Source organism: Syngnathus leptorhynchus, chromosome 6, assembly GCF_054491065.1.
Source record: "Syngnathus leptorhynchus isolate UIUO chromosome 6, UIUO_Slep, whole genome shotgun sequence".
In the NCBI taxonomy this organism is placed as follows: Eukaryota; Metazoa; Chordata; class Actinopteri; order Syngnathiformes; family Syngnathidae; genus Syngnathus; species Syngnathus leptorhynchus.
This window is the reverse complement of record NC_141200.1, coordinates 9,382,644-9,398,287: the sequence shown is the minus strand read 5'-3', so window position 1 is coordinate 9,398,287 and position 15,644 is coordinate 9,382,644. Positions and strand designations below refer to the sequence as shown.

At 38.2% G+C, this 15,644-nt stretch overlaps 1 protein-coding gene across 3 annotated transcripts in view; it reads right to left on the bottom strand.

The window, feature by feature from the left end:
• Positions 1-5,280: 5,280 nt before the first annotated feature.
• Positions 5,281-15,644, bottom strand: part of tspan9a (tetraspanin 9a) — a 167,751-nt gene continuing 157,387 nt past the window's right edge. For all 3 annotated transcript variants that reach the window (XM_085913919.1, XM_085913918.1, XM_085913917.1), the window contains 4 exons: positions 10,060-10,161; positions 9,682-9,813; positions 8,753-8,836; positions 5,281-6,107 (listed from right to left, as the gene is read on the bottom strand). In XM_085913919.1, the coding sequence (XP_085770045.1) occupies positions 6,036-6,107; positions 8,753-8,836; positions 9,682-9,813; positions 10,060-10,161 (390 nt within the window). In that variant the 3' untranslated portion in view covers positions 5,281-6,035. The remainder of the gene's footprint in view (positions 6,108-8,752; positions 8,837-9,681; positions 9,814-10,059; positions 10,162-15,644) is intronic.

Below are 15,644 nucleotides of genomic sequence, written 5' to 3'. Positions count from 1 at the left end.
CTCTCTCTCTCTCTCTCTCTCTCTCTCTTCTCTCTCTCTCTCTCTCTCTCTCTCTCTCTCTCTCTCTCTCGCTTTCTGCTGATTCCATGCTGCAGAAACACCTCATTCTTCATGTGGTTTTTTTTTTAATTGTATTCCCTAAACTGCGCTATGAACTACTGTACTTTAATTAATGGTAATTACATTACAGGCTTCTCATGAACTCCGCTTTCTGCATTGGCTACACTACACACCTTAGAGTGATCATGTCTCAGTAAAAATAAGATGAGTGGGATGCAATGAGGAATTTTTTTTTGGACACGCTGTCTTTTATTTAAAAAATAGTTGATTTTAAGAAGAAAGCCATGGTAAGTGCACCGCTTGTTCAGAGTGCTTTCACATGTAGCAGAAAAAATAACTCCACAGGACAAACACTGCTGGCAATCAGATAGTGCCATCCAACAGAACACAACATCAAACACACCATTTTTAGAGCACACATCTCATATATTCATGTTAAGCACAGGCGGGTCGGGAAAATTAGGAGATCAAAGGAATAATATGTCAAAGGTGGCAAAAACACACAAAAAAATAACTGAATTGATATTATCCACAGCAGACAAAAGCCAATTACTGCATGTGCATTCTTCCTCCATCTCTGTGGCTTTGTGGATGTTTCCACAGTTTCCTCTCATCTGTGAGAGGAATTATTTCCACATCCAAGAAAAGATACAAGATTCAAATGCAGTCAAATATGATGCTCAAGAACATAGCAACAAAACACATTTACATAAATGTACACGATTCCTATTCTTAAAAATAACCGTTATGCATAAAGAAATGAAGAAGTGGATTGTTTTGCATTTTAAAAGGAAGAAACTCAGGCATCGTTACAAGATCGCTTACATCAGCTTCAAAGAAACAATATGCAACCAGAAATGGACAATGTCAGAAATCATGTCTTGCCATAAAAACCTTTTGTCACCTTTTTGACTGTTATGTAATTTGTTAACCCACACACTCTCAGTCTTAATGTGGTGAATGCACACAAATTCATGCCAATGTCACGATTCAGTGTTGTGTGTAATAATTAATAATTATCATAATAATTATCATAATAATTTGTAGCACCATAAGACCACAAGTAGTGTTAGAAATGAGAATGAAAGACAATCACCATTTCTGTTTACATTCTTTAATTCCTGATCTTATTACACCCTGTTAAGAAAAAACATTCGGTGGCATTCAAATAGATTTTGGTATTTCCGAGGTAATTTCTAACATGGAAATTGTAAAAATATCGACTTTAGTTTTTTCTTATTGCAATCTTCACACCCTAGAGTCTTTTGCCACTTTGTTGTACCCTTTACAGTTAAAAAATACCGACCCACAAATGCAAATTTGGACCTTAGTAAGATTATTTTCCAGATTAACTTTATATTTGTATGATTTTTTTTAAATTTAACTTTCAATCACGGCTTCCTACGTTAACTAGGAAATGCGGCTATGCAATTAAATATGTCTTTAGTGTGGATTAGCAGCGATGAAATGTTTGTGTGCATATATATGGTTTGAGTGAGTTTTCCAGTATCTTAATAGAAATTGTATTTTTAAAATGGAAGCAAAAAAAGTCCTGTGGCTTCCACTTCAGAGTTGGCAATAATCTTTACTAGTAAGGCTAATGTAAAAAGCTGATTTAATGAATGAATGAATTGTTCATAACAGGGCTTCACACGGTATCATGCTTAAAAGACAGGAGCTGATCATTCCGTCTCATTCAAATTCAATTAAACCAGATCTTATTAAGAAGTGTGAAGTACTGAAATCCCTTTTTGGCATTCAAGGAGTGCTTCATGACAAATTTCCACTGCTATCAACTCAGACTTAATTGCCTTTTGTGCTTGTAGCTGTGTTAAGACAAAGCAACATTTTTACACCTTGTAGACACTAACAAAAGTGTTTGCTGAATCATTTAGCAAACTTAATGATGCCATGGTCTCACAGCGGATCTTCTTCGTTGTGTGTCTGTTTGTGTGTTGTTGGGGGGGAGGGAGGTGACAACAAGAAAATCACACTAAAAAAACAAATACTCAAACAGCAAGAGCCAATGTACAAAAATAACAGTATTAAACATCTTTTGCTGAAACCGCATTCATCCTTGTATTGACATCTACAAAGCCATGACAATATGAAGGGTTGAGACGGAGTTCATGCTCAGATGAGCATTTCTGATTTCCAGCCTTTGAGAGTTTTTAGGTCATGTATCAAATGTGTGACACTCAGCGTCTTTTATTTTTGCTAAAAACAGATCATTGAAGACTCTTTATCTATAGGTGTGATTGGGAGACTGGATGATAGTCTGCCTTTCAACCTGCTGGAGGTCAACCCAAGGTATATCGCACCACAAGTCGGCAAGATAGGCTCCAGCTCACCCACGAAGATGAGCCTGTATGGATAATGGAAAGTTGGCATCACTGTAATATGAATTCAACATCTTGTGACTGCCTGAACTGTCACAGCTGTTTCCTCTCCAGGGTTTGGTCTTCCTACTGTGTATAGTGCTCCTCATCTGCAAAGTGCAGTTGTAAATAAGGGATGCACCGAGAGTTTGCACAAGCGGAAGAGCCGTGCCCACTCTTGCCTGCACTGTACATCAGCAGCTGTCATGTTCCACCCCATGGACACGACCAGTCGCGTTGGAGCATATGGACCACCAAGTGAATGAGTGCCAACAGGGTCACTGCATGTAAGTGTAATTCTTTTGCTTCCTGTCATCTGGCCTTTCTCTTTGAAAAAAAAATCTGTACCTCAAAAACAAAGGTCATATCCTCTACATATATAAGATGGTTGGGGGGAAAAAAAGGAAGGATGCATCTATACCTCTGATATGTTCGGTCTTAAGGTCAACTTCCAGTATGAAAAAAAAAAAGATGCAACATTAAAATATAAAAATCGAGACTTCAGCTAAGTGTTACTTTTCGTGGTGATCTCACACAGGCTGTGAGGTTGGAAAACCGTGGAATCAAGATCGAAGTTATACCAGTCTTGTGTCAGAAGTCCAAAGATGCACTTGGAGCAACATTGCAATTTTTTTCCACTAGCACCAGCAAAGAAATGCTACGACTTGGATGATATTTGAACATAGTCCTCCTTGCAAAAATAAAATAAAAATAAATACAAAAAAACAAGAAAACCATTAATTCGTCCAATAAAATGATTCTTGAATTCAAAATGTTATAACTTTTGATCTAAGTAATAGCTCTCCATCCAATGAAATGGATTCATAGCACTGCACCTGTACTGTAATAATTTATTCGACCAATTTATTCAAATAATGACAAAGACCATGAGTGTGCGTGTGTGTTGGGGGGAAGCCATTTGTAAAAACTGCTCTTAATTAAATTTCAATTTATGAATGGTCCAACCACACTATTCCGAATTATAACCAAATTATTCAACTAATATAAAACGTGGTTCAATATTGCTCTGGTAAGGGCCAAGTTTGTACATTTGTCAAATAAAATATATTTGCATATAATTCATTCCTAATTAGTTTCAAAGGTGCATGTCCTCTTGAGAAAATGGCCTCTCAACGTGATTAAGGACATCATACAACAGGGAGGTCTGCTAAACTCGATTGAAATGTGTGGGGGGTAACATTTCAACATTGTACAATAAAATGTTCAACAGTAAAAATAATAGATATGTTTGTATTTTAAATCCAATGACATATTGGAAATGCAGAATGACATAAGCAAAGACAAATTTTGCTGATTAATGTATATGTGTCAGTAGGAGTTGTACTTGGCTAAGAACAACTTAAGAAATCGGTAACAAAATATAGCAAAGGTGGATAAGTAAGATTAAGAACATCCATCTTAAGTAAACAAAAACACCCACATTTTTCTCTGCTGGCTATTCAAACCAATACAAAATGGGAAACATAAAATCAGGGAGTCCTAAGAAAATCTTGAGATGCTGCTGTTACTAAACTCTCTATCTCTAAAGAGTAGAAATTATGTAGTATGTGTCATTTTGAGTGAAAAATGTAACTACCATTTATTATTTAAAATGTCTGCCCATGTTTGAACACACGCACAATAATAAATGCCAGCCCTCAAATAAGTGCCGTCTACATCTTCCCCGTAAATTAGTTACTGTAGGTTCACTGCAACCGGCTCCTCACTGGGTGATTGCTTACTTGCTGTTTGACAATGGAAATGTGGGTGGGACAGGGAGGGGGGTAGGGTTCCATACCAAACTGAAATAAAGTGAGCTGTACTGATGGAATGATGTTTCATGTGCCTCCCACCTGAGGCCATTTCCCTTGAAGTCACCGCACCAGACATAGAGAACCAACCCAAGTATTTTCAGTGTTTAAGGTGGCAGATTGATTCTCAAGCTTTTTGGGTACATGCGGTAAAGAGTCCTTAATAGATGTTTCCTTTAAGGCATGTTGCCATAGCTATATGTCTCAGCTTTGATCGACCTACCCGCCCCATCATCCAGTTCTCTGGTGGCCAGGAAGCACAAGGCACGGGAATAGGAGTGGTGACAAAAATACAGCAGCGTGACCTGAGTGAGAACATCATCTGGGATGCTCTCTGAAAGTAGGGACTCATTTAGGTATGGGAGATGTGGGAGGATATTCACTCTTTTGGTGTTTTTTTTTATGACAGTTCTTAAATTGTGATGAAAATATGGCAGTGCCTGCTGGAATCATTTAGGGATTTTGACATTCACTCACACAACATTATGATGCTATATTACAGCTTGTTTCTGAAAAAAAAAAAGTTATAAGAGCACTGCAGTGTTTTTTTCTCGTGGTGTTAAAATTTATTTTGCACCCCAATGCTCCTTTGTAATTCAAAGATAAAGGGGAAGAATTTACCCCCGGACTCCAGAGACAGATGAGGGGAGGACAAATGTGTGACGGAGGATTATGAAAGAAGAAACCTTTCGCTGCTCCCACTAACACAATTTATGATATCAGAATGAATACTGTTTTTGCCTCTAGTGCCCATGATTCTGTGTTTTTACGCCCTTCTTTTTCTAACCTTTGCCGTGTGGAACAATGTGATAAAACACAAGCATAGACCACAATTTAGTTTGTACTCTCAAAGGGGGAATTCCATCACCCGGGATCCTTTTCTTGACAGTCCTGGTGGAGCTTTAATAAACAACCATTTTACACAATTTATATTGTCTCTGTGGGAATTGTGTTGTGGCAGCACACTGTGTGTTTTTACCCAGGTGGATTTGTACCGTTATCCAAAGAATAAAGCGGAATTTATTTCGAAATGATTTCTCTCCCTTTAATAGGTTCCTTCAATCCCATTCACTTTACCCAAAATGCTAGTCAAAGGGAAAATATATGACCCTTGGATCATAATAAACACCATCCTGACATGTCTATGCTGCTCACATCAAATGCAACACACACTACATTGTAGGTTACTTACATTCCAAAGGGGCATCACGCACATATCAAAGATTTTGGGAAAAAAAAGAGTGATAGCGGCTTTGAAGGTAAGTCGGTGATGTAAAAAACTAGCATGCCATTTTGGACTTTTTTTTCATATACAACAAAAATGGGGGATGATTTTTTTTTAAGTCTAAAGGAAAGACAAATACATACTCCACAAGAAATACATAGGTAGGGAGGAGTTCTATGTTCTTTTCCCCAATGAGTGGGAAGTGTTAGCAAAAGTCTGAAATGTCTTGGTGTCTGTGAGTGGTTCTCTCCAGCAAATTGTTATTCCAGGCAAACAAAGAACTTTCTTTTTTTTTTTAAAAGGGAGGAGTGACAACCAACAGGATTCTCTTCAATACCAAATTATTTATCCCTGCTCCTCTTCCAGTTGTGTTACTCTTTGGCAAAAATGAATGGCGAAAGGAGAGAGCCCAGAGCGGCGACACATGGAATCTGCACACAGAGTCTAGGAACAGAGTCAAAGGATGGTTGTAAAGTAGTGGCAGCAGTGGTGTGGGAGGAGGGGGGTACATTTAATCAGAGTTCCATCCCTTCAGGCATTGACAGGCCTCTTCTCCTGAGGCTAGGCATCGTACTTCTTCCCTGTTCTGTGGATGTGATGAAAGAGCGTCATGGAGAATGCCATGCCCAGAAGCTATGGACAAAAAGAGAAGGACAAAATATGTCAAAACAGGTTTGTGTGTGATATACCTGAGCACATAAAGGCCATTAGTTTCTTTTTTTTATATGGCACGTATGCTTTTTGATGTAAAACTCCCACTGTGAAACACCAGCACATCTTCATTCAAACATCTACTAAAATGAAAGGTAAAGATTCTGAGAGGAAATGGTGGTCACAAGCATTAAGTCACAAAAGTAAATGGAGATGCCTTAGTAGGCAGGGTAGAGTCTCTTTCAAGTTGCCATTACGCGTCCTATTTGTACATCAAAGACAGTCGCAAGGCTCATCCTAACACCTTTATCTGCTAAAACAGCGAGCACATCTTAGTACACCTCACCGTGAAGTAAAAATGAATAATATTTCAACCGCTAAGGAAAATGACACCCTGTCGATGAAAGACCGCTGAACAAAGTACATTTTTATATCGGTCATTTTACACCAAGTATATTTAGCTCCAGATGCAGCAAGAGTACCTGATAGTACTCAAACTTTTTACTTGAGTAGAAGTACAGATACCGGTGTAAGAAATACTGATGTACCTCCTAAAAAGTGCAACAAAAAGAATACAAATTAGTTTATCATTTTGATAACTTGGGCCAAAGGGAAAAAACAAATGAAAATCTCGGCTTACAATATGTTTCCTCTTCTTCTAACACGCATTTGATATTGTCACCAACAACATGATGCAAATCTCTTAAATAAAGCTGCGGAATAGCTTAGTTTCCCAAATCTCTTATGTTATCACCTTTAATGTTCTAGAGTTCAAATTCATTTTTCTTGCAGCTGTTTGTTTTCCCAAGATGCCAATCATTAAATCAACCAAATTTGGCTTTATTTATTTCCATTTATCGTATTTTCCGGACTATAAGGCGCACCTAAAAACCCCAAATTTTCTCAAAAGCTGACGGTGTGCCTTATAGTCCGGTGCGCCTTATATGAGGACAGCGTTTTAAAATGGGCCATTCATTGAAGGTGCGCCTTATAGTGCCATATAGTGCCTTATAGTCCGGAAAATACGGTACCTATACCTTTTCACATTGGGCCATTCGCCGTGGCGGTTACAAAAAAAGTCAAGTAAAGAGTGGACAAAAAGTACAAACATGTACAGATAACCTGAGAAATCCACTTCAGTACAGTAAGGAAGTAGTTGTACTTTATTAGTTTGCACCATTGTTTTTATCTCACGTGATAGCATCTATGACAGGAATGAAATGTAAAATGTATATTTTGCATTACTCAATTTATTATTTAAACTTAAAACCAGTTTTTAATACAACAGATAGCTCCAATGTACAATATACATTAAACCTAAATCTTGAGGAACTGTGACTCAATTTTTCTTCAGTGCCGTACATTACAGTGGATATTTAAAAAAAAACAGAAAAATAGAGAGATTATTTCTCTCTATTTTTCTGTATTTCTTCTGTATTTACTCAAAGTTAAAGTCCTACCTGTCAGTTTCTCTGCCAAGGTAACATTTTGTTTGCACTTTTATACTGACAATTAGAGTTGCTTAGAAAAAGTTACCATACTTTGAAGAAAATACCACTGGGCTAAGTCGTTGTCAAAAGCTTTTGTCGGTAAATATCTAGCAAATAAAAAAGTCTCTTCATAGCTGACCAGTGCAGCTCTGATACAAACGATTTTGGCAGATTGAGTATGACAGGTACTTATCTATCAATGAAGCAGAACGCTGAAAACTGTAGAGATTTAGGAACCACTAAGGAAGAACTTCCAAGATTTATTGTTCTATTAAATGTGTATCATGAAATGTAGAAGACTTGTGATGTATTTTATAAAACTTTGCAAAGTGAACAACCTAGCACAGGCTATGCTTTATTATTGAGTCTTTTGATCACTGATTCCTGGTATCGCACTTACGTACTAGGCTACTATCGAGAGTGCTAAAAGTTTACTAATTCAAGACAGACATAAGATTATCTTTCTCATTAGCTTTGGCTCCTTTATCGTACCTAATGAAGTGCAAACCCGTATTCTCTGAAAACAGGATCTCCGGGAAAGTCCAAGAGTAATTGAATAATGACATTGTTTATAATTTGAGGCTCTTAGCATTTTTATCAGAGACGGTTGTTTTGACAAGGTTGTTGTACGTAAGGAAAGGGAACCTTTTCAAAAACACAAAAGAAAAAAGTTTTTACTTGATTGTTGTTCGTACAATCGTACCGTAGGGACTTCAGTCAAAGTTTACAGGTTGCAAAGTAAATTTCGACAAACTATTTCAACCAACTCCAATTATCCAGTCTCCTGGATGCATTTTTATCATATGTATATGTTTGTAGCATCTTTAACATGTACACCAGAGCTTTTTTTTAGTATCCACTTTATTTGTTTTCTGATTGATTCTCACTGTCTGCTTGGAGCAAAGCCACTGTGCTTTGAGTCTCTCAGACAAGACCAGTGTGGAGAAAAAAAAATAGAGGCTTCTGTGTTTTATAAGATATGGCTGCCCTGGACGCCCACTCAGGACAAACCCTATAAGTCACCCGGCAGTACATGGGAGCGCAATGGATTGAAGGGCAATTGATGCAGACATGTCACAACGTAGGCAGACAAATACAGCACCCAAAAAGAAAAAAACACATCAATACACCTCCTACCTGCACTACCAAGATGACCATGCCTATGGTTCCCAGCATGTGCTTGTTGTCATCAAGCCATTCCTCTACTTTCTCAAAGCAGCCCTATATGGAAGAACATAAAAGTGAAAAAATATCAACCAGGCACCTACAGTATATATTCCTGAAAGCTGTGTGAATTATACAAAGGATGAGAAAATACCGACCAAGTACGTGAGGTGTAAAATAAGTGAATTATAAATTTTATATTTAGACTTAAGGGTGAAAAACAGACGCAGGTATTAAACTTGCAACGTTCCAGGGATGTAAAATGTGAATTCGGGTTCATTCGGGTTCATTCGGAGGTCTACTAATAATAAGGGGATGTTGCTTTCAGCTGCAGAGTGGTTATCCCTTTCTGTGGCAGCAGTTGGACATGACAATGCGGTGTGGCCATTTTCTTGGGGCAGGATTTCAGGAATTTAGAGCTGCGCCACCCCAGTGGGCCAGCTCAGTGTCTACTTATTCTCAGTTTGGCAAATGTGTAATTCCCTTCTTTGGACTGGACTACCCACATAACACAGCGATTAGTCTTGTAATAGGAGGAAATTGGGAAGAAGACTTTTGCACAGCTTTAAACAAAATGGCTGTTGCCACATCATCGAAAAAATATGTAAAGCAATACAAATAAAAGTTAATAGCAGTTCTATTTCCACTGATTAGACACACTAGGTTGTTAAAGAATATATATATATATATATAGATAGATTTATTGCACATACAATCATAAACGTCACAAAATAAGAAGAAAAATAAATATTAAGTTCACTATATGTTCAAACAACTTAGGTTTGGACTATATATTGATTGATTGATTGATTGATTGATTGACATATTCAAAACTCAATTAAGAAAGACATACGTATGCCCCATACTTTAAATATGTTTGAACTACATTAGCAAGCGCTTACCCGATTCCAGAACATGTTGGTGGAGTTTTGCCCACAGTTCTGGTAATGCTCCTGGCAGCAGCGGTCTGGAACGACTTTCTCTTTCAGGGCCTCATGCCAGTCGGTGTAAGCTATAACGCCGCAGCACTTCCACTGTGGAGCCCACACAAAACATAATGCAAATGCAGTCAGTCAGGCAGATGGTCAGATTCCAGAAACTTAACTTTGAAGTGACTTCATTCTATTACACAGTAATGGAATGTACTCAGACAGACAGCCATGAAATCCAATGTTGCATTAATACCAAGGCTAGACGCCATGCAACACATTGTCAGAATTATCTTAGTATTAGTTCTGCTAATGCATAGCACATTTGATGAAGCTGCGAGGGCCGCATACCTCTGCCTGAATGATGTTCCAGGCATTTCTCAGGCCAATGTTGTTTTCAGAGTTGTACAGAGCCAGTCCATCCTTCAGATCTTGTTTAGCATTCTCACTCACCTGCAGATGGGAGAGATATCAACCATGGTTACAATGGCTTAGAATAGAACAGCTTCCCTGTGGTGTGATCACCGAACAACAGCAGGGAAATACAGTGAGAAATTGAAACCTGGAGAGAACTGTCAAAAAACATGAACCATTGTGCGAGTTGATCTCAGATAGTTCAAGCATGTTTAATACGATGCCATCCAAAATCAGAAATGTTTTTGGTGTGTCATTGAGCAGAAATTGTTGCTGGTTGGAAACAAATCAGATGAATTTATGTACCTGTGTCTGAATTTATAATGATTGAAAAGATCCTTTTGACTAATAAAGAAAATAACAGTTGTGGAGTTTGGACTGAGTTGAGACAATGAATAGAAGTAATTATATTCTCCGGCTGGTACTTTGATTATTCTGGATGATTCTGGAATAGTCACAACAATAAAACAATGGGCCAATACCCATTCCACATCAGGAAATTGTCAGAAAACACCACCGGAAAAATAGTAAAAAGTAAAAATAGTAAAAAGTATAAATGACTGATTACGTAATATGAATAGCAGCAAGTGGCTGCACATTATTTTGGTTAATTTATTTCAGGCAAAGGATAAGCAATTACACAACTTATGTTATTTTACTTCTTTCATATACTGCGATTGGCTGGCGACCAGTTCAGCGTGTACCTGCTGCTGGGATGAGCTCCAGCACGCCCGCCAAGCTTGTGAGTGCAAGCGGTTTGGAAGATAAACGTATGAATGAATGGAGTATTTCAAATAATCACTTATAAATAGAATAAAATAAAGGAGTGTGAAGAAAGAAATCTTAATGAATCCCACCCCTCTTTCGACCTCTACATTACTCAAACAAACAGACAAACAAACTGTCCAAATCTTCTGCTATGATTATGTAGAAAAACAGCAATTCCTCCAATGGTAAAACTAATACACTAGATAGCAAGGTAGAAAGGAAGAAATAGAAGAAAAATTCAAATCCACATCCCAGAAATGGCGGTAGACAATGCACCGCAAAAGCGAAAAACAAAAACCAACCCACATACAAACAAATAAACAAATGCAATTATTTTACATGGAATCACTGAGTGCCAAGGCACCATGGTTGGAAATCACAAATCCAATAGAGCAGGACGCCTATGCCAAAACAAATCTGGTGTGAACAGATATCTGTCAAATCACATCCCCATTACAACATAATGTGCTTACACAGGAACGATCTACAGTATTTTTTTATAAAACATCTGCAATCATTTAAGCATTTCTTAACACTACTGGATAATTACAATTAATACATTCATCCATCTAGCTTGCCAATTGACAAAATCAGGCTCAACTTTGTGCTATGACTTGAGAAGGGGAAGACCTTATGTGGCCCTCGCCCACATGCAGCTTCAATGCGCCCTCAAGCAAAGTGTGTTAATCTGTTTCTTTGTGACTGAAGTCCTAAAATGTGCTCAGGGTTGTGTCATGTCTGTGAGAGATTAATATCTTATTGGATGTATAAATGAGAAACAAAAGTCTGGTTTAGCTCTCCAGCAGTTTGGTTTGCCTATGGGAAGATTTCACTAACAGCCGCAACAGATTGTGTGGCACTTATGTATGTGGTAATTATTACAGAGAGAATAGGCACATAGTCCCCGAACCACAGAGCAAATCTTCTCATGCACTGTTAATCACACCACAACAAAAAGGTATTTACAAGCTAAAGCATAATGCCTCAGCTCACCACCATCAGACCACTAATAAGGTCAGAAAGTATTGACTTTGTCAAAAACTATTTGACAAATCATTTCCAGCATACAGTTTAATTTTAATCAACAGTAAGGAAAAATAGTGAGTGTTTTGACCAAAACCAGAGACGCGAGTTAGATCACGGTGCGCAAACAGTGTTTAACCGTGGCCTGATTTTGTTTTCACATTTGAGTGCCAATGTTTTTCTTTACTAGATTACGCATCTTTAATTTCCTAATTATTATAAGTGCCAAAGCCATGGTCAGAAGCTGAAAAAAACAATCCAATGAATGCATCGCTAATGACATCTGGATTTAAAATAAGCACAAATCATTTTTAGTGTGCACAAAATAAAAAAAATAAAAACTGCACACAAATCTGAACAGTAATACTTGCATTTGCTGGTGTGATGGAACGGCATCGACAAATATAACAGATGGAATATTAGAAGCCTCATGATCAATCTGAAAAGCTCTGACGGGTATCAATACTGCCACAGTCATAAAGTTGGTCCCATTTTATTTATTAAGCAGATGTATCTGTTTGCAGCCACTTTCCACTGCCTGGTAACCACATGGTTGGGAGGGTTAACGTCATGCAACTGCATATTTCTTCATAGTTTGAACGTCACTAAGTCTTATATCAATTTAAAACGACCGCTGCAAATATTAGAACAATCTGCTTCAATATTCTGAATTTTGTGAACAAAAAGTCTTCCTCGCCAAATTACACCTCACTCGCCGTGGCAATGAGAGAGACGGTAAAAATGAAGTCAAAGTGATCTGGTCTGAGTTATTCATTGTCTTAAATATGCAAGGTCGATTTTCTTGAACTCAATCCATAAATTTTTTGTACCGCTTGTCCACACTGGAGCCTATCCCAGCCATCATTGGGCAGTAGGCGGGGGACACCCTGAACTGGTTGCCAGCAGGGCACACAGAGACCATTTGCACTCCCATCTAGGAGTAATTTGGAGTGCTCAATGGGCATGTTTTTGGGTTATGACAGGAAACCGGAGTGCCCGGAGAAAACATGCAAACTCCACACAGGGAGGGCTGGAGGTGGAATCAAACCCGCATCCTCCTCAATGTGAGGCGGATGTGCTGACCAGCGCGTCACCGAGTCGCTTCCTTGAACTCTAAAATTTTAAATATGATTAGACTCACTTCCAGTCACGTTTTTTTTTGGTATGGTTCTAGAACTTTGCTGACGCAGAGGAGCTCTCTGAATGCCTCCTCGGGCTGCAGGCTCCAACATCCTCTGCATCTGTCCTTGTATGAGAAAATGAGATGAGGATTTTTATCTTCAATCTCTGCCTCTTACTTTGTTTTTGTCTTCTGCTTTCAATCTCAGCTTTATGTGATACTGCTCGCTCATTACGCACTCCTTGCAATCACTGGAGAGCAACTTGCTTCTACTCCCCACCCCAACCCACACATGCAAAACACACAAAAATGCACACAAACACGCGTACACACGCATAAGTGTGCTGGCTTGGTCACCGATGGCTCTATGTGCATCTTTCATTTTAAGTGTGAAAGCCTTTTTTAGCACCACACCTGAGGGCCACCTTAAAGAATACGTATATACCACACAATCTCGATTCAAGGCTAATGAAAGGCATACAAATGACTGCAGAGCAAACGTAAATTTGGTTGTGCAATGACCCATTTTTTTCTCTTTTCAGGAATACAACATTGCTGCAGAAGCCTATTTTTAAATATAATTGACTGTTTTCACTCTTTGTTGTACCATGTTGTATATAAAGCACTCTGATACAGTTGTGAAATGGGAAATATAACATTTTATTGAATTGTATTGTATTTTTTGACAAAAACTCAACTCTCTGAATTAGACTTCAATTTCAGAAGAGGCGATCAACCAATATCTGTTGCCGGACACGTGTTTTTCCTTGACAAAAACGCCAGCAGTTTTTCACTGCTCACACTGCTTTCTTTAGACTTATTTCAATAGAGATTGTGCACTTGAACCACAGCTAGAAGTCCCTGAATAAAAACACCTAATTCTAACCTATTAAATTGAATTTGTATGCGTCATTAACTGGCGTGATGTATACTCATAAAGCAGAGTTGTTTTCAGGAGGAGTGAGTTTCAAGTGTAAAACAAAATGTCATTGACAAGTTGTGCTGGCTTTCTCTTTTACACGAGAGCATCATTACAGCTCTGATAAGGCTGATATATTAACAAACAAAAGGGTAATGCCATAAAGGCTTTATGTACTGCAAATTGGTAACCAATAAAAATATGGTCAGAAGCTTATGGCCAAACCACGAAATTGCTCAAAAATATCTCGCGAATGTGTAGCGCTACCAGCACTTCCAGCCTTTAGCGTATCCGGAATTTTTACAGTGTACCAAGACTTCACATTACCCTCTTTTATTTTATTTCTCTCTTGCACTATGTGATACTAATACGTTTCCTTCAGGACCTTAAAATAAAACACTCTTTTTTTTTTTTTTGACACCAGTAACAATTTAGTGTGTGCTGCAATTGGCTGGCGACCAGTTCAGGGTGTACCCTGTCTAATGCTACTGGGAAAGGCTCCAGCCCGCCCACGACCCTCGTGAGTAGAAGCATTTCGGAAGATGGATGAATGGATTAATTGTGAGCACACACACACACCAAAAATAAATTATATTTTGATGACAACTGATTATACAAAGACTAAGACAAAGGTACTCAAGGCCATATAACTTAGAAGGCAGAAATAATTATGTTTTAACAAGTTTTCAGTCATGGTAATAAGGAATAATGCTCAAATCTTAATCGCAGAATTAAAACGAACAGCAATTGGTTTGTTTTTTGCGTGGTACACTTTTTTTTCTGATCTAAACTACGAGTATTGTGCATTTGTGGCTTCTGAAGGCAACTGTAGTATTGATTCTCTCTTTAGCTGTGGCACTAAGAAGGAATGTCTCCTCACTGAAATTGCCAATCGCTGGTCTAGTTGAACAGTTCTGCATATTTAAAGTAGGGAGTAGAATTTATGTAAGAATATTACTTTTAATCCTTTGCTTTGAGCAATTAAAATATTCAATTTTGAAATCTCTCCAGCACACCTTTCTACTATATATGTGTGCAACATGTGTGGTTCAGGTAACATGACTGTTGTATTTCCACACACCCATGCCCCGCGTTTGTACACATCACGTTGCACTTACAGTACTAATTTCGTGTGAAATTGGTTCCACTCACTGTGTATTGTCTAGAGGTTTTGAGATAACTGTTTCAAAAGTCTAATAAATGATTTGGAGGCTATGAGCAACAGAGCCAAAGGTCCCCAACAACACATTATTAAAGGATATTGAATTCCCTTGGATGCGCTGTGAGGCTTGCCTGAATCGCCCAAGGCCAGAATGTATGAGAAACACCCCTCCTTGCTCACTGTTTGAAATATTAAATCAGGCCCAGGAATTGAACATATGCTGATAGCTTGCTGCTTGGTTGTGTGTTTGATTCAATAATCAGTCAGCAAACGTGGCACGATATTAGATTGCCGTTTTAGCTGGTTTCTTTTTCCCCCCCCTTTTTAATTACTTCCCAAATATTCATGCTCAAAGTCCAGAACATAAGATTCATAAATGGCAAACATTCCTTGCTTTGACAGTATGTGTTCAGTCTATATTCACCACACAATTTGGATGCCGTCTTTTAATTAGCCCTTATCAAATGTTAAAATATATTGAATGATGTTGGCTGGTTTGCTAATTATTTAACACAATGATTAATTCAAAC